The 18,142-nt window shown below is 43.5% G+C and overlaps 1 protein-coding gene across 2 annotated transcripts in view; it reads right to left on the bottom strand.

The window, feature by feature from the left end:
* The window catches only part of ACO2 (aconitase 2), a 153,661-nt gene that overhangs the window by 96,204 nt on the left and 39,315 nt on the right, over positions 1-18,142 (bottom strand). For both annotated transcript variants that reach the window (XM_018567963.1, XM_018567964.1), the window contains 2 exons: positions 17,090-17,182; positions 6,859-7,017 (listed from right to left, as the gene is read on the bottom strand). In XM_018567963.1, coding sequence (XP_018423465.1) covers positions 6,859-7,017; positions 17,090-17,182 — 252 coding nt within the window. The remainder of the gene's footprint in view (positions 1-6,858; positions 7,018-17,089; positions 17,183-18,142) is intronic.

The following is an 18,142-nucleotide window of genomic DNA, read 5'->3' as shown; positions in this document are numbered from 1 at the left end:
AGGCACATGGTGACAGGGGGTTTTAAAATAAGAAATATTTGCTTTCAGTAGGGAATCCCAGATTTTTAGTATTGGAGGTATAGAGCATAGCAGTTACACAGCATGGGGGAAAACCACAGGTTGAAAACAGGGGAGAGTATTTTTCTCCAAAGTCATCCATTGCTTACTGCACATCGGTCATTGCACTGAAGATGTGCACCAGTAAAAAGATTTATTATACGGTTTCAAATGTGGGAGGCTTACTCCTGAGTTTTCACACTATTATAAAAAGTTATTAGGGGGTTTTTCGGACCCAAAATATAAGTAATGCAGCATTGAGGAGTGTTTAAAAAATAAATAAACAAAAAAAATGCATGGAGATAGCAACTGGGACGCTTTGAAAAAAGAAAAGGCAAAAACAATACATTTTAAAAAAGGAGGCGATCCCAAAGAAACACAAATGAGATAGTTGGCACCACATGCAGAGTTGTTGAATAGTCTGCTATAGTAATGGTAGGTGGCTTAAAGTGTATTTCCACTTTTGCAGTCACATTTGACTAAATGCCTGTTTGTGTATCTATTCACACAGCACTTCAAAATTTTTTACAAATATTTATTACCATTAACCCTTTCGCTGCCAAGTCCTCCGGAACATTTTTCAAATCAGCTGGCCAAGCCATTTTTGCAATTTTTTCCTATTAATTTGATTTTCAACTGCTGGGTTGCTAGCGTTTGTAAAAGACCCCCCAAACCATATATTTTCTGAAAGCGCAGGCCCGGTAGAATAAAAAGATGGTGATACTAAATTTGTAGGCCCTGCGATAATTGCGCAAATGTTTCTCAAATTATTAAACCGATAATACACAATTCAATTGTTAAAACACACCAAAATCAGTATCCGTGCACAAAAAAAAATATTTTCTGACTAAATCTAAAAGATAAGACTGTATTGAGTTAATAACAAATTGGCTAAATTTGTAATTGCGCCTTTTTGCAATAAGGTAAAAAAATGAAGGTATGCAAAACTGTAAATAATCGACTTATGTAAAAAATAGTTTTGGTGTTTGTGTGAAAATGATACAGGTGTATATTTAATTGCAACACAAGGTATCAACGCATGGCAATGCGTCACAAAGCTTTGCCATGCGCTGCCACAGTTAATGTAATGTTTTTTTTAAAGAAAAAAAGGATCATGCACTGCGATGCGTTCTAACGCACTGCAGCGCATGTGCATGGTGTGCGCCACAATATGTGTATGTTATGTGGGGGGAGGGAGGGGTTGTGCTTTTTTTAAATTTTATTTACACATTTTTTTAAATAATTTGATTTTGTTTTACATTTTTTTTTTTTTAAATAATTTAGTATTTATTTTTGTACTGTTGGGGGAGGCTACGGTGAAATCTCTGGGGTCTAAACAGATCCATGACATTTCCCTTTTGAAATAGAAATTGAGGACACCAAATCCTCAATTTCTTTTTCTGCAGCCTCAGCACTCAGAGTGGGAAGCACTCAGTACAGAGGCTTCCCATTCCATTCAGAAACTGCTGATCGTAAAGTATTTACTATCAAGCAGTTTATGAATGGGGAGAAGCCTCTATAGTGAGTGCTACTCCCCATTCAGAAATTCATGAATGAACAGGCTGTGAATGAACGGACGTTGATGTGTCATTACACTGAGAACCCGGGCGGAGCCGCTGTGATATCACGGCGGCTCCGCCAGGTTCTCAGTGTGTAATGAAAGTTCAGCATCTGCTGGTTACCTAGTAACTAGGGGAAGCTGGACTGTCATTACACACTGAGAACCTGGCGGAGCCGCCATGATATCAAAATGGCTCCGCCGGGTTCTCAGTGTGTAATGACAGTTCAGCATCTGCTGGTTACCTAGTAACTAGGGGAAGCTGGACTGTCATTACACACTGAGAACCTGGCGGAGCCGCCATGATATCAAAATGGCTCCGCCGGGTTCTCAGTGTGTAATGACAGTTCAGCATCTCCTGGTTACCTAGTTACCAGGGGACGCTGGACTGTCATGAGAGCTTGTCGGAGCCGGCTTTGATATGACCGCCGGTTCAGACAAGCTCTTATTGTAATGGCAGCTGGTCCCGTCCAATATAAAACATTTCGGCGGAGCTAGCTGTCACTGCTAGCTCCGCCCAATAATTTTCTCCTTTTTCTATTCTGCTCGGTACCACAGAGGCACCGAGCAGAATAGCTGAGCCGAACGGTGCTCGGCGGCATTCGGCTATTCCCTCACTGCTGTTTGGTCCCTATGAGAATAGGCCGAACAGCAACGAATAGCCTGCCGGAGGTTCGACTAAGCCGGTCCAGATGTTGGATTAGCTGAGTCAAACTCCTTCCGCACTTTGGCCGACCTGAACCCAGCCGCAGCAAGCCGTTGTACGGCTGATTTCAGTCGGTGTACGGCTGATTTCAGCTGTACAAGCCTGAAGTGAATAGCCGAACAGCGTTCGGCTCACTTCACTTCGGGTCGGTTATTCACTCGGCTGCCTTCGGCAGCTTTGTGAATAACCCCCTATGTGTCCCCAGTTATTTACAAACACTGGAGTGATCACACGATCACTCCGGTGTTTGTGCTGCACAGAGGATCGGAAAATATCAATGATACTTATCGATCCTCCGTTCGGCCACGCACAGAGCCGCTGTCATCTGGAAACTGACAGGATGACAGCGGCTCCGTTCTCCTCACAGCTCAGCAATCCTGAAACTTGTGGCTTCTCCCCGCCAGCCAGCGCTTGCTCCTCCGCCCGACCCCCCAACCCTGGAGATTTTTTTCCATGGAGTCACAGATCCCTGCCTGGAGCATGAGAGGCTCCAGATGCCGGCAACTTTTCCCATTGATTTGATTTTCAACAGCTGCGTTGCTAGCCTTTGTAAAACACCCCCCCCAAACCATATATTTTCTGAAAGCGCAGGCCCGGTAGAATAAAAAGGATGGTGACACTAAATTTGTAGGCCCTGCGATAATTGCGCAAATGTTTCTCAAATTAATATTAAACCGATAAAAATACACAATTCAATTGATAAAACACCCCTAAAATCATTGCAAATGTTTCTCAAATTAATATTAAACCGATAAAAATACACAATTCAATTGATAAAAACACACTAAAATCACTATCAGCGCACAAAAAAAAAAAAATTCTGAATAAATCTAAAAGATAACTGTATTGAGTTAACAAATAATTTGCAAATTTGAAATTGCGCCTTTTTGCGAAAAGGTAAAAAAATGACATTACGCAAAACTGTAAATAAGCGACTTATGTTAAAAAATTGTTTTTACACTTTGGTGTTTGTGTTGTGATAAAATGATAGGCGTATATTTTTGCAACACAAAGATCACAACGCATGAATGGGGAGGAGCCTCTGTAGCGAGTGCTGGTCCCCATTCCTAAATTCTTGAATGAACAGGCTGTTCAGTCATCAGCGGCTTGTGAGCCGCTGATGAGCGCTATTAATTCGAAGGGGACAGTCCCGGGGAACAGTTTTACCCTAAGCTCATGGTCGCTAAAGCTTATAGAACTGTAAATGCCAGGTCCGTACGGCATACTGAGCTGGCCAGCCGGGAGAACTTTTGTTCCTCCGTATGCCGTACGTCCTTGGCAGCGAAAGGGTTAAGGGGTTAAGAGGTTTTGTTGCGGCAGGCAACATGGCTGATCCCAGGTTTTTCTAAGCACCCCCACAGTGATCTATTCTTATAGAAAGACTGAAGACTGGGACTGAAGACTGGAGAAACCCCTCCCAACTTACAAAAAGTAGATGCAGGCAAAAATGTTAACCCCAAAAGTGACATTCAACTCAGGAGTTAAATCCTAAAAATGCATTCAAGTACCTCAACGATTAACAAAAATACAGCTTATTTGTGCATAACTGAGCTGTGGATTCTCAAATCTGAATTCATGTTGATACTGTGATTCCCTCTGAAGGGTGGCTACTTTTGTTCCCCATGGTCCCTGTGTGTTGTAAAGTAGCCACCGCTCCAAGCTTGCTCCTGTGACAGATGATGATTTCAATGCAAATTAGTAAAACTAAACATGAGATTGTAGCCCATTACAGGAGCGAGCTTGGAGCGCTGGCTACTTTACAACACATATAGGGACCATGAGGAACGAAAGTAGCCACCCTCCAGAGGGAAGGACAGCGTCCGCATGAATTCAGAGATGATTTAAAAGGAGAACTATGGAGGTGAGTGCTTTTCACTCACCTCATAGTTCTAGCCGAACGGTGACAATGAGACTGTCACAGGTCGGCTCAGTAGATCGTGAGGTGAGCGAACACATACCGGCGTTCGCTCACCTCTCGATCCTGTCACGGCTCTCTGCCGTGACAGGGGAGGAGCTGGATTCCCCCCTCCCCGTTCCGCCAGCGCTTACTGGCGGAACGGACGGGGGAGGGTACAGCTGGCTCTGCCTCTAGATAGGCAGAGCCAGCTGTCAGTCACGCAGCTTGGCGGATCCCGGCACAATTGTCAGGATCCACTTCAGCGTCTCAGTATACCGCGAGCTGGAGCTCGCGGTATACTGCGGCGTCTCAGTATACCGCGAGCTACAGCTCGCGGTATACTGAGCCTAGGGTGACGGGAGGATGCTAGTTTGTGTCCTCCCGTTACCCTAAGGAGAACTATGGGGAAAAGCCTTAACCCCATAGTTCTCCTTTAAAGGATCTACAGCTGAGTGATGCACAAATAAGCTACATTTTTGTTGATGGTTAAGGTACGCATTTAAGATTTAACTTCAGAGTTAAGCGTCATTTTAAGAACAGAAATCCTAAACAAAGTTAGTTTATGCTATGTGAATGGAAACATGTGGTATCCCAATTTGGCTGCAAGAGTGACAATATCACTTTAAAGGTGTAGAAACATGAAAAAGTCGGAATTAATCTGTAGGTAGTTAGGTAGTATAGATCAGGCCTTAAACTTTTTCCACTCGTGACCCCTTTTCGGCCGAGGAAATTTTTGCGTGCCCCCAGCGTCAGTCGGTGTCTCTCGCCCCCCAAGCGTCGGTCGATGTCTCTCTTCCTCCACCCCCCTCCTAGCATCAGTCGGTGTCTCTCTCCTCCTTGCCCAGCTACTTGTTGATTCCTGCTGTCTGTGAAATGGTAAATCACTATTATGCTCTTCAGAGATCTTTGAGAAGGCCCTGCAATCAGATGACAGGACAGGATTGGGTGCCAGGAGATAAAAGCTGCCATATACTTTCCAGGACCACAGGGTGAATGAATTTAACTCCTTCACTGCTGCAGACCTGCATTGGCAGTCTTGGAGCAATGCTAAGCCCCAGCTTCACATGCAAACAATCCATGTGTACTGGGACACCACAAACATCTTCGTTTTAGTAGTAATTCAGCGTCCATCTCCCGTCTAACCCCTCCCTCCAGTTGTTCGGTGTGCATCTCTCCTCCTCCCCAACTCACTCCACCCCCTCCCCCCTTGGGAGTCTGCTGGATTAAACTTACGTCTCCCCTCCAGCAGCTGCGCTCATCATCTGGCAGGTTAAAGAAAGCTCCTCCGTCTGAAAAGTAGTAATTGCACCGCACATATTAAACTAAAAAAAAACCATCTTGCTTGGAGCCTGGGCCTCCCGGACGCCACATACAATTACTTTGGTTGCGACCCCTGGTATAGATCACCTAGTCCTGCCACATGAACGCAAAAGGATTGAAGAAAAATTCACCTGACGGGAAAGATATTAATTAATCGCCTCCAGTATAAAGTGGACTTTGCATTACCTAAAGCCCTGAAATGAGTCAGTTTTTTCAAATGCTGTTTTGAGAAATGTAGAACATGTCATCTGCGTATAGGCCAGGTTTATGATGGGTGCTCTTCATAAAAAAAACCCTGTATGAGAGAGTTATTACAAATTGCTTCCTCTAAATGCTACAAATGCAGGGAAAGCAGAGAGCCTTGGCAGGTACCATTGAATATGCTAACCACATTGGAAAAGATGCAACTAGCCGACATAGCCATAATTTTATACACTAAATCTGTGGAACCACTATGTGCAGCAATGTGGCTTGTATAAAGGATCAATCTATATGATCAAACCTCTACTGCATCTATAGAAAATATACAAAGGGGGAGGGTGAACATACTTAAAAGGATAATTAAAGCCTCCCGTGTTTTTTTGCAAATATCTACTGCTAGCAAGCAGTAGATATTTGCAAAAAGTGTAAAAAAAATAAATAAAAAAGTGGAAATTCTCCGACGGCCACAAAGTATCTTGGGCCGGGCGCAGATCACATTTTCGGCCAGGGCGCGAGGAGGAGAGACACAAGGTAGGTCTATGGACGCGTGCACCCGCATGCAGACACCGTGGGACAGAAGTGCCAGCAAGCTCAGAGGAGTCAGCGCTGTAGAGGCGCATGATGAAAAAGGACAAGAAAGATCGGATTAAGAAACATCATTTAAGGCAAGTGCGGACATTAACATTGGGGGGAGGGAAATTTTTTTTTTACTTTGTCACTTTAAGGGTTAACATTTTTAAAGTATTATAACGTGCTTCCCAGTTGGAACAAAACCTACCTGTTTGCTATGGATGAAATTGGGAATATATTTAGGCAAGTCTGTTGGCAAAAAGTTTGGCATACATTTTGAAATCCAGTTTATAAAAAGGGACATAAGCCTGTGATTGGCACATAGGTGTAATTCTGGATTTTTGTATAGGTTTGTAATTCTGGATTTTTGTATAGTTTGTAATACAAATGCATTTCATATTCTCAATTTTAGCATTTAATGCTAGCCAACATTTGCACATTGTGCTAAAATGATGATTACATAAAAGATGTATTAAACCAGGTTACCTTTTTTTTTTTCTCAATGCTCCTTATTTAAACCCAATTTTTCTTTAAGTGTAAACAACTCACATTAGGACATTTGAGTTCCCAGGGAATTCCAGCCATGACATCCACAGCATCAGCACCTCCAACGCCAATGCAAATGCCCCCAAGGCCTCCTCCATTGGGGGTATGAGAGTCTGTACCAATCAGGAGCACTCCAGGATAGGCATAATTTTCCAAGATAATCTAACAAAAGAAAATACAAGCAATCAACTAATCTAAAAACAAAAAATGACATCAAGTCAGATGTTTTTTAGTGATCTAGAAAATACAGGAAAAAAAAAATGACAAGAGGTGGGTCACCCTTTTCCAAATTAAAAATTGCTGAGCACTGTACTACTCCTTATAACAATTTCTAAGTTTCTGCCTACAGACTTTACAGCGATTGCCAATTGGCAGACTATCAGGTAAAGCAAACAGATGAAAAACCTAGAAACAAAAAACCCCTCAGGGTGTGCCCAGCCCAAGAGAAAACAGCTGCCCCTGCAAGCTTTCCCATTTCAAAAGGTGTGCTTTAAAGAGACACTAAACTCAGGAGTTAAACCTTAAAAATGCATTCAAGTACACCATTAACAATACTGTAGCTCATTTGTGCATCACCAAGCTGTAGATCCTCAAATCTCTGAATTGGTGCCAACAAGGTCTTTCCTTCTGGAGGGTGGCTAGTTTTGTTCCCCATGGTCTCTGTGTGCGCTATAAAGTAGCCACCGCTCACGCTTGTCATGGAGTACAATCTGGCCTTGAGTTAAGACTATAAACTTCAATAAAATTAGCTATCATGGGAACAAGCTTGGGGTGGTGGCTACTTTACAACACACAGGGACCATGGAGAAGAAAAAAAGTAGGCACCCTCCAGAAGGAAGGACAGTGTCAGCACAAATTCCGAGATGGTTTGAGGCTCTACAGCAAAGTGATACACAGATAAGCTAAATTTTTGCTAACAGTTAAGATACTTGAATGCATCTTCAGAAATTTAACTCCTGAGTTTAGTGTCACTTTAAACCAGCATTCTGAAACAAAGCCAGGCTTAAATGATTAGACATGTATTTTGCAACAGAATCAAAGAAAACCAGGGAGGTACAATGTTAATGGGTAAAGAGATAGAAGCATGTACAGCCAACATAGAAGTTGTGAATTACTTACAGGTGCCATGCTTTACAATAGTATGTAACAAAAGTTAAAGAACTTACAGAATTTGGGGTTATGTCAGCTGTCATATTATGTAGAACTAAAAACACTTGACCTGGGACAGTATATAGACAATATAGTAATTTCATAAATAGACTGATTAAGTACTTAAGAACCATTAGACATAGAATATTTCCTTTCAACCTTATTACACTCAAACTGCATACATTTCATAGGAACTTTAGCATTTGCAAAGACAGCAGAAAAATTAATAAAAATCTGCCTAGTTTGGATATGATGTGCTGGCAGTTGTAGCTTCATCCAAATTGTTCTTTTTAAGTATTGTATTACCCTCTTTACTGCATTCCAGTCACACTGACAGGGTGCTACGACTTTTCTAGCGAGTATACTCACTGCTGCTGACATGTCTGGTCTTGTCAAGAGGCTTTATAGTAGCTTTCCGATTGCTCTGCGGTAGGTGTCATTGTTGGGTAGCAAGTTCTCTGCTTCATTGCTCTTTTGGTAGCCTGGTTCCATAGGTGTTCCTCTTTTGCATCTTGCATGTGGAATTGTTCCAAAATGTGTGCAATTTCTGGCTTTGGTTAAGAAGATAGAGAGGGAAGAAGATGGAAGCCATCTGAATTCCCAGAAAGACTGATGCTTTCTAGCTCTTTGATTTCAAAGTTTTGTTTTAGTTTGTGAACTATTTGGCTATAGTCCCCTTCTTGTTCAAAACAGGTTAGAATGTCATCAACCTAAATTTGGATGTACATCCCATCTGTCTTATTGATTCCAGGAATAAAGGCAGGGATTTGCTTTGATTCTTGTGAAGCCCTCTAATCGTGAGTTTTTCATTCACTTTCTCATTCCACATTCTTGCATATTGCAAGATGCTTTAATGGAGGTTACACACAAGGTTGTGTCCTTGCTCGAACCTGGGTGGTTCCTCCACGTAGAGATCTTCCATAATGTCTCCATGTAAGAAAAATTGGTTTTAACGTCTAGGTGTCTCACCTGCATGCCCTTCCCAGCTGTGATGCTAAGGAGTGTTCTGATGGTGGAGTGTTTTATGACAGGAGCAAATGTTTTATCATAGTCTTCTCCAAATTTCTCGGAGTATCCCTTGGCAACTAATCTGGCATTGTATTTGTGGATATTTACTCCGGCATCCAGCTTCACCCTAAAATTCCTTTTGCTTTATACTTCTTACTATTTGGGATGAAGCTCCGTGAGAGTCCAGGATTTTCTTGGAGTGATTTTATTTCTTCCTTTGCTGCCTGTCGCCATTGATTGGCTTTGCGTTTTGGTAATTTTTCTATGTCGTCCCACAATATTGGTTTGACTACGCCATTTGTCTCAGCAGCATATGACAGCTTGAAGGGTGGTATTCTGCTGCACGAGTCGATCTTCTAATCAAGTTATTCAACAGAATTTAACATGAAATTTGACTTATCCATTGAGAGTTCCATTTCTGGTTCTGACTCCTGTGCAGCTTCACTTTGCTCAGCTTCCTTTGTTGGTGCACTGGGCGAAAATCACTTCACAACTTCCCGGGATCAATGTTTCTGGTGATGGGTTCTCATCGAAATAAACGGTGCAACCTATTGTCACTTGGTCAGTCTTTGGGTGGAGGTTTCTATATCCCTTACTTTGTTTACTATAATCCATCAGAATACCTTCTATGGCCGTGTTCTCCAATTTGAATCATTTCTCATATGGAATATAGGTGCAGGCTTTATATCCAAACAAACTGATCTGCCTTAGGCTAGGCTTCGATCCATACCACATTTCAAATGGGGTGCCTTCAACAGCTTTTGAAGGTAGTCTGTTCTGTAGGTATGTTGCAGTCATGAGTGCTTCTCCCCAGTGCAATTTTTCCATTCTGGTACATAATTTTGTTCAGAAGTGTGCGGTGTGGTTGTCTGGTGTACCATGCCTTGTTTCTTCAGATACGATTCTACTTCCTTACTGATTTATCTGTTGTCGTTGCATATAATTCCTGGTTTCTGTTGGAATTTGTCTCTGGACATGGCTACTAGGGATGCACCAATACTAGTATCAGTGCAAACAACAAGTATTTTGGGCGAGAACTCTTACCTCGCCCAAATGCTCAGATACCTAACCCGATACCAGAATTTCTGGTTAGAGGGAGACTTCCTCTGATTGGTAGTGCCACGAGGGAACATGGATCCGGCTTCCCGTCCAATCAGGAAGCCAGGCAGCGGGTAATAACCCACCACCCGGCTTCCCAATTGGAATCACTATGAATGACCGGCTTCCCGGCCAACCACTATAATTGACCGGCTTCCCGGCAAAACATAATTGAGCTGGCTTCCCGGCCAATCAACATCAAACTGGGAAAACAGCATGGGGCTGGCTTCCTAGGGTAATGACACGTTGCTTGGCTTTCCGATTGCCTGGGAAGCCGGCTCCATGCTAGCGGAAGTACTGGTACTCAGTATCGGCAAGTACCGAAAAAAGATAAATAATCAGTACTTTTATAACCCACCACCCGGCTTCCCAATTGGAATCACTATAAATGACCGGCTTCCCGGCCAACCCCTATAAATGACCGGCTTCCCGGCCAACCCCTATAAATGACCGGCTTCCCGGCCAACCCCTATAAATGACCGGCTTCCCGGCCAACGCCTATGAATGACCGGCTTCCCGGCCAACCACTATAAATGACCGGCTTCCCGGCCAACCACTATAAATGACCGGCTTCCCGGCCAACCACTATAAATGACCGGCTTCCCGGCAAAACATAATTGAGCTGGCTTCCTGGCCAATCAACATCAAACTGGGAAAACAGCATGGGGCTGGCTTCCCAGGGTAATGATACGTTGCCTGGCTTTCCGATTGCCTGGGAAGCCGGCTCCATGCTAGCAGAACTACTGGTACTCAGTATCGGCAAGTGCCGAAAAAAAAGATAAATATCGGTACTCGATAACGGAAAACAGGTATTGGTGAATCCCTGAATGGCTACAAACGCTTGAAGTTTTTCTGATGTTTAATTCTTGCACTTCATCAGCTAAGTTGTGGCATACTGCCCAATACCACGGAGTATGCTGGCAACAGGTTCACCTAGGACTCTCAGCCACAGGGGCTGAGAGGTTCCAGAATGTAAATAGTTCTGCAGGGAAGAAACTGGCCTTTGTTTCTTCTGGTTTTTCCCAGATTGTAGCTGGGATCTGGAGATCTCTTAAGAGTTCTAGGTGAGATGAAAGGTGAAGGTGTTGCAGGTGATCAGGTGACTGAGAACAGCCTCATTAAGAGCCCAGACCAGAGCTGAGAGTTGGTGTGGTGTGTGCTGGGGGCACACAAGGGCCAAGCCAGGTGGTGTGGCAGAGCCACATAGAACAGCCAGGGCGGCTGGAGGAGTAGTGTGCAAAGTTGCTGGAAGTGGTTAAAGGGTATAAAGTGACCGGAAGAGTTTTTGTTGAGGCAAATGTTAAAGTCCTGGGATTGGAACACTGAACAGGACAACCTTGAGTCGGTGAGACAATATACTTTGTGTTATATGCTGAAGTTAAGCCTGAAGTTGTGTTTTTAACTGAGTTGTCTGAAGAAAAAAAAAAAAGAAAATACTTTTTGGTTTATAAAAAACCCTGTGCGAGCGCTCTGAGCTCCCCAACATTACAGTACCTGAAATAATAATCAATGAAAGTGAGTGGACATCTGTTCCCACCCGATGTGGGAGTTTTCATTGGTCTACACACATCACTGTGTATGAGCTCCATGGGGTGGGTGGTCTTCCTTTGAGCAGTCTGTGGAAGTGGGATATATGTGGCCTTTTCTTCCATACAGCATTTGCATGTCTCCAACAATTCGGATTCAAGATAGTCTTTCTTAGCAGCCCTGCAGATCAGCTGCACACTCTGCACATCAGCACTCCCACCCTGCAACATCCCTGAAGCCTCTATCTACTTCAACAATTCGGATTCAAAGTGAATGGAAAACAAGATGTACATCAAGCTTTCAAACTTGACTTCTACAAGTCCACTATCCTTAATGTCATTATATTGTATGTACTATTCTCTTCTCTAAATATCCTCTTCTCTGATCTTTTAGGTGATGGCTTTATTTAGATACCTATTTTATGTCTTTCTAACCTTGACTCAACTTATGCTAATTTGCCCCCGACCCCTTATTTGTATTTTGAAAAAAGGGGAAAAAAATAACCTGTTTGAGTTTTTTTTTTTCTCCAACTTTCTTTTCCTCACCTCTTAGCAGCCCTGCAGATCAGCTGCACACTCTGCACATCAGCACTCCCACCCCATGGTGCACTTTACCTATATAGGAACACAATAAAACTTGAACTCACTACCATTCAGGTGCCCAGCAGCTGCTTTGCATCTACCAATCTGCCTGTCAATCACACAATCCCACTTTAACCTTTTCCATACCTCTTTGCATACTGCCACCCTTTTATTCCTACTACTCCTCATTCATTCTATTGTCTCATACTTACTCTGCACAGCCAAGGGGTAAGGTCACACTATCCACTAAACATTTCTGAAAATATAAATATCCAAATTCCGATTTCTTGTCTCCTCTGTTAATATGAATTCTCTACCTTTACTTCTCACTATTTAGGCCTCTCTGAAAATGTTTTTTCCTCACCCTCCCCCCCCATCTCCACCCCACAATTTATATATTTTGCCCTCTCCTGCCCTCATCATCTCCTGCTCATTCTAAATCCACATGCTAGGTTTACCTCCAGGACACTGGGGCATGTTCACCCGTACAAAACGCCCTCTCATCTCACTTCACTCACCCTTCTGCTTCTCCTGACTTCAGGGGATCTCTCCCAATCCTGGCCCTCTCTTTTCTAAACACCCACCTTCCTAACCAGCACTGCCTTTCCTCTGGCAGCAGCTGTAATCCACACAACCCCAATTTCTATCCCCCTGCTTCCTAGAACCGGTCCTCCCTTCTCTTGTGCCCTCTGGAATGCCCGCTCTGTCTGTAACAAACTCACCACTGTACATGATCATATCTCCAATTCCTTTAACATGCTTGCTGTTACTGAAACCTGGCTTCAGGAATCCGACTCTGCCTCCCCTGCTGCCCTCTCCCATGGTGGCCTCCACTGGACACACTCACCCAGACCCAATGGACGGAAAGGAGGTGGTGTGGGTTTCCTTCTATCCCCACAATGCACTTTCAAGTTCTGCCTTCACCTCCCTCTCTATCCCTCTCCTCTTTTGAAACTCACTGTATTCGCCTATTCTCTCCAATTTGAGGATTGCCGTTATCTACCGACCACCGGGACCAGTATCTCGCTTCCTTGATGACTTCTCTGCCTGGCTACCCTACTTTCTCTCCTCAGAAATACCCACTATCATCCTTGGTGACTTTAACATTGCTACTAACATTAACTCCCCGGCTTCCACTCAATTTCTTAACCTAACCTCTTCTTTTGATCTAACTCAATGGACACAGACTCCTTCTCACTCTGATGGTAACACACTTGATCTTGTTTGCTCTCACCTATGCACTCCTTGCAACTGCTCCAACACCCCTTTCCTGCTCTCAGACCACAACCTGGACAGTTTCCCAATCACCCTGTCCCCAACGCGGACTCCCCCTACACTTCACACTGTCACCCGGAGAAACCTCCACCACCTTGACCCTTCTCCACTCTGCTACTGACTCCCTCTATGACAAAATCTCACCCATGTCCTGCCCTGGCTACTTCTGTTTTTAACAGCTCACTCTCATCCTCTCTAGACACTTTGGCCCCCTTCACAACACGCAGACTTAGACCACGTCCGCTACAACCGTGGCAAACTGAAGTTAGACATCAAAAAACACAAAGCCGCACTCTTGAGCGACTGTGGCGGAAAACTGGGTCTCTGCAAGACTTTACCCTGTACAAAGCTGCCCTCCTAAAATATAACTCCTCCCTCCGTGCTGCCAAACAAACTTATTTTGTCACTCTCATTAACACACTCTCATCCAGACCTCGTCAACTCTTTACTACCTTCAAGTCTCTATGTCCTCCACCACCACCCACTAACTCACTGCCCAGGACATTGCCACTCATTTCAAAAACAAAATAAGATGCTATTCGGGATCAGATCGCCACTGTCCAATCAACTTCCCCTATTAATGTACCAGACCCTCCCTCACACTTGTTACTTTCCTCTTTTGACCCCGTCACCACAGAGGAAGTTACAAAGCTCCTCTCTGACACCCACCTCACCACTTGCCCCCTGTTCCCTCAAAACTACTTCGGTCACCCTCTTGCTCTATCCTACACTCACATTTTCAATCTTTCACTCTCCATTGGAACCTTTCCTACCCCTCTCAAACATGCACTAGTCATCCCAATACCCAAAAAACCTTCACTGGACCCTGCCAACCTCAATAATTTCAGACCTATCTCCTTACTCCCATTCACCTCTAAAACTACTAGAACGCCTTATCTACAACCGCCTGAGTTGCCACCTCGCTAACAACCACCTTTTGGACCCCTTTCAGTCAGGCTTTCGCCATCAACACTCCACTGAAACAACCCTCCTAAAACTTACCAATGACCTAATAACAGCTAAAAACGGCCACTATTCCTTACTCTTGCTATTAGAACTCTCTGCTGCTTTTGACACTGTTGACCACTTGCTGCTCCTCAAAAAACTCCTCGCTTAGCCTACAAGACTCTGCTCTCTCGTGGTTCTCCTACTTATCTATGCGCTCCTTTAGTGTCACCTACAATTTTAACTACTCCCCTCCTCTTCCTGTAGGGGTCCCCCAAGGCTCTGTCCTTGGACCCCTTCTCTTCTCTATCTACACCTCCTCCCTTGGTCAACTAATAACCTCACATGGCTTCCAATACCATCTCTATGCCGATGACACTCAAATTTATCTTTCCACTACACAACTCTCCCCCTCGGTGTCCTCTCGTGTCCCTAATCTACTAACTGACATATCCGTCTGGATGTCACATTTCTTAAAACTCAATCTTTTAAAAAAATGAGCTCTTGATATTTCCACCTACCCGTGCACCTACCCCCAACATTTCAGTGCTATATAAATACTATGTAATAATAATAATAATAATAAATAATAATAATGTCATGAGCATTTGGCAGGGCAGTATGGTTATACCTTCTGATAAGCCACTCTTTAGATTACTCTTTATGGCTTCTAGCTTGGTGCCCTAGTGGTCTGTGCCATAGATGGATACATTTGTTGTGTGGATTACGAGTGGCCTGTTTTGACATGCTCATCTGCAGTGAGGAGTCTGTTTAGGTTTTCATCCAATTTTACGAGAGAATTTGCTTAATGTTTTAGGATTGTACATTCGTCAACTCTGAATTGAACTGCAATGCCATTATTTGCAAGGGTTTTCACTGATAGGCTTCCATCTAGGTCTGAAACATACAGTAAAAAATTTTTTACGAGGATACTCTGCTTGTCCCCTGATGGTGTGATGCAGTTCAAGAATCCTACTTTTCCCATTTGCTAGGAAAACTTTGTCCTTTGCACTGAAATCTATTTCTGTGAAGAATGTCTCACTGGTCATGTGACTTGTTGCACCTGAGTCAATAAACCATTCGCACGGTATACTGTTCTGAGTCACCTTAAAGGTAACACTCCATGATGTGCCTGCAGTTTCCTTTGTAGCTGCCTTAGCGCTCGTGAGTGCTTCTCACTTTCGCTACTCGGCTTTCCAGATTGAACAGTCCTTTTTTAAGTGACCAGTTCTACAGCGAAAACACGCTCTGCTTTCTGTTTTGCTTTGTGCTTATGCACCTTGAGGGCTTTCTCGTTTTCCTCATTGTGCAATTTTTTTTTTCCTTCCGTCATAATCATGAATTAATTTTTCTTTGGTGTATTCTAGTGTTAGTTCCTGCTCAGGTCTGGTTTCGAGAGCATTAATAAGAGCACTGTATGACTTTGGAAGGCAGCATAGCAGTAACTCCATGTGGTTATCTTTAATTTCCTCTCCAATTGCACATAACTATTCTACCAGCATTACAGTCACATGTTCACGCATTTCCTGGCCTTTTTCTAGACTCCTTATATAGCTTGCGTAGCAGATATAGTTTACTGTTTAGGATTGAACTCTCATGCAGTTTCTGTAATGCAGTCCACATACCTTAGCTGCATTCTGTTTCTTATGTGGATGAGATGGTCATCTTACACTAGCAGACTTATAATTGCTTTTGCTTGCCTGTTCTTGTCCCATTCCTACGCAGGTCCATTGCTGGGTATGTCTACTCAGTACTCACAAGTAGTCTTTGCTTAGCAGCTTTTCAAGCTTGAACTTCCATAGCTGGTAGTTATTGTTGAGCTTTGCAATTGCAAACTTCATACCTGAACTGCTTGCAATCTTTCAGTAGCGTGGATGCAGCTCTTGTTGACTTGCAGTGTTCGGTTTAGTGCCTGGGCCCATAACCTGTTGGTTATCTGTTTAGATGAAGCACTAAGATCTTGAGGAATTTTTACTTGCTTAGCAGGACATGACTTGTATGTATACAGGAATACAACATAGAGAGGAAAACATATATACAGATAGAATTCCTGTGCATCACAGACAAGTATATTGACCAACACTGCCATCTAGTGCCCAAAAGACATAATACATTAGCATAAGCTGTTGGATTTCCAACAATTTTAAGAACTCAACACTGGCACAAGACACCAGGAGTTAATTACTTGCTGTATGGAGTTTAGCCAAGTTCAGTGAATCGGCAACGTTTTGCGCATTCACTGAATCCGGCTAAACCCCATGCAGCAAACGCCTAACCTGTCACAATGAGATGACAGATCCCCCTTGGTTGAGCTCAGTGCCAACAACCGACAATCAAAAAGCTGTGCTGTCACGGTTCTACAAAAGAACATTAAAAACTGTAATTTTACCATTTTAACAACCTGGACAGAATAAGTAAACCGTTCTGATATCAGGCGGGATACAGGCCAGCCTTCATGGGAGCCTCACAGCCTGACACTTCAATCTGGTATTCACCCAGTACAAGATCACCTATCTCTGAGAGTGAAGGAAACACTATTAGAACTTAGATGGTTACAAAAGTACTCAGACATCCTACATATAAAACATGTAGGCTGACAGCATCTTTGACATTACTTATCACGAAAATTTGGTTTGGAAGTTCGGTTTCACCTGATGGATAATGCCTGAACCTGGTTTCCAGAAACCAACACCATACTTCGCTGCGGAAGTTGCCAAGAAGTTATAGACCTCCTTGTTGATATCCTAAAATGTAAAATAAAATAAAAAAAAAAATCAGGAAGGGATATTAAAGTAGATCAGCAAAACAGTTTTTGATAATGTAGAGAAGGTTTGGAGCTCCTCAGGTTTTTATTGATATCCATACCCTGCTAACATGGCTATTGGGAGGCTGCTACTTCTAGTCACAGCTGTAGTATGGGATCTGTACGAGACAGAGGCACCATCAGGCCACCTGCGCAAGTAGGGCCAACCCACGCTTCTGTTCCACACCAACTCCATGCCATTTGTAATTAGTGGGAGTCAGTATGTAATTTCCCACCTTTTCAGGGCTTTTGCAATAAAATATGAAAATAGTAGTCCCCAAACTTAAGGGTTGGATCAGTTTATGCAAGTTTGACTGAGCATGTTTAATTGCAACCTTTAAATCATGGACAAAGATAGGGCTGTAACCGATAAATCAATCATGAGAATAGTTGTCAACTTTTCTCATTATCAAATAGTTGGTTGATCCCCTAGCTGGCAGGAGGGCACAGAAAGCAGTGGATGGGTGCAATAGCCAGCCTGCTATTGCAATTTGAAATGGCCAATAGCAGGCTGGATATTGCAGAAGCCCACTACCTGCTGTATTTACATTCAGCTGCCTTCTGCAGAATCTTGCAACTGGCAAGTGTCCTTCCCTGGCTGAAGCTATTCAAGGGCCATGTGCTTCCGATACATTAAAAAAAAAAAAAAGTTTAATTTGAAGAGTTATTTTCTATTTCGGCCTGAAATTTTGCTAAGGGAGGTGCGTTGCAGTGCCATTCATTTAAATGGCACCCCAAATTAACCTCCCACCCACAGTGTGATCGCCCGCACTAGATGGACAGTACCGCAATGCTGTGCGTTAGGGATGTCCCGATACCGATGCTAGCATCGGAATCGGGCCCGATACCGATGCTAGCATCGGAATCGGGCCCGATCCAGGGCATTTTGACAAGTACTTGT

The sequence above is a fragment of the Nanorana parkeri genome, unplaced genomic scaffold (genome assembly GCF_000935625.1).
Source record: "Nanorana parkeri isolate BGI_ZX_2015 unplaced genomic scaffold, ASM93562v1 scaffold1121, whole genome shotgun sequence".
NCBI classification, from domain to species: Eukaryota; Metazoa; Chordata; class Amphibia; order Anura; family Dicroglossidae; genus Nanorana; species Nanorana parkeri.
This window is presented reverse-complemented; position numbering and strand designations above follow the sequence as displayed.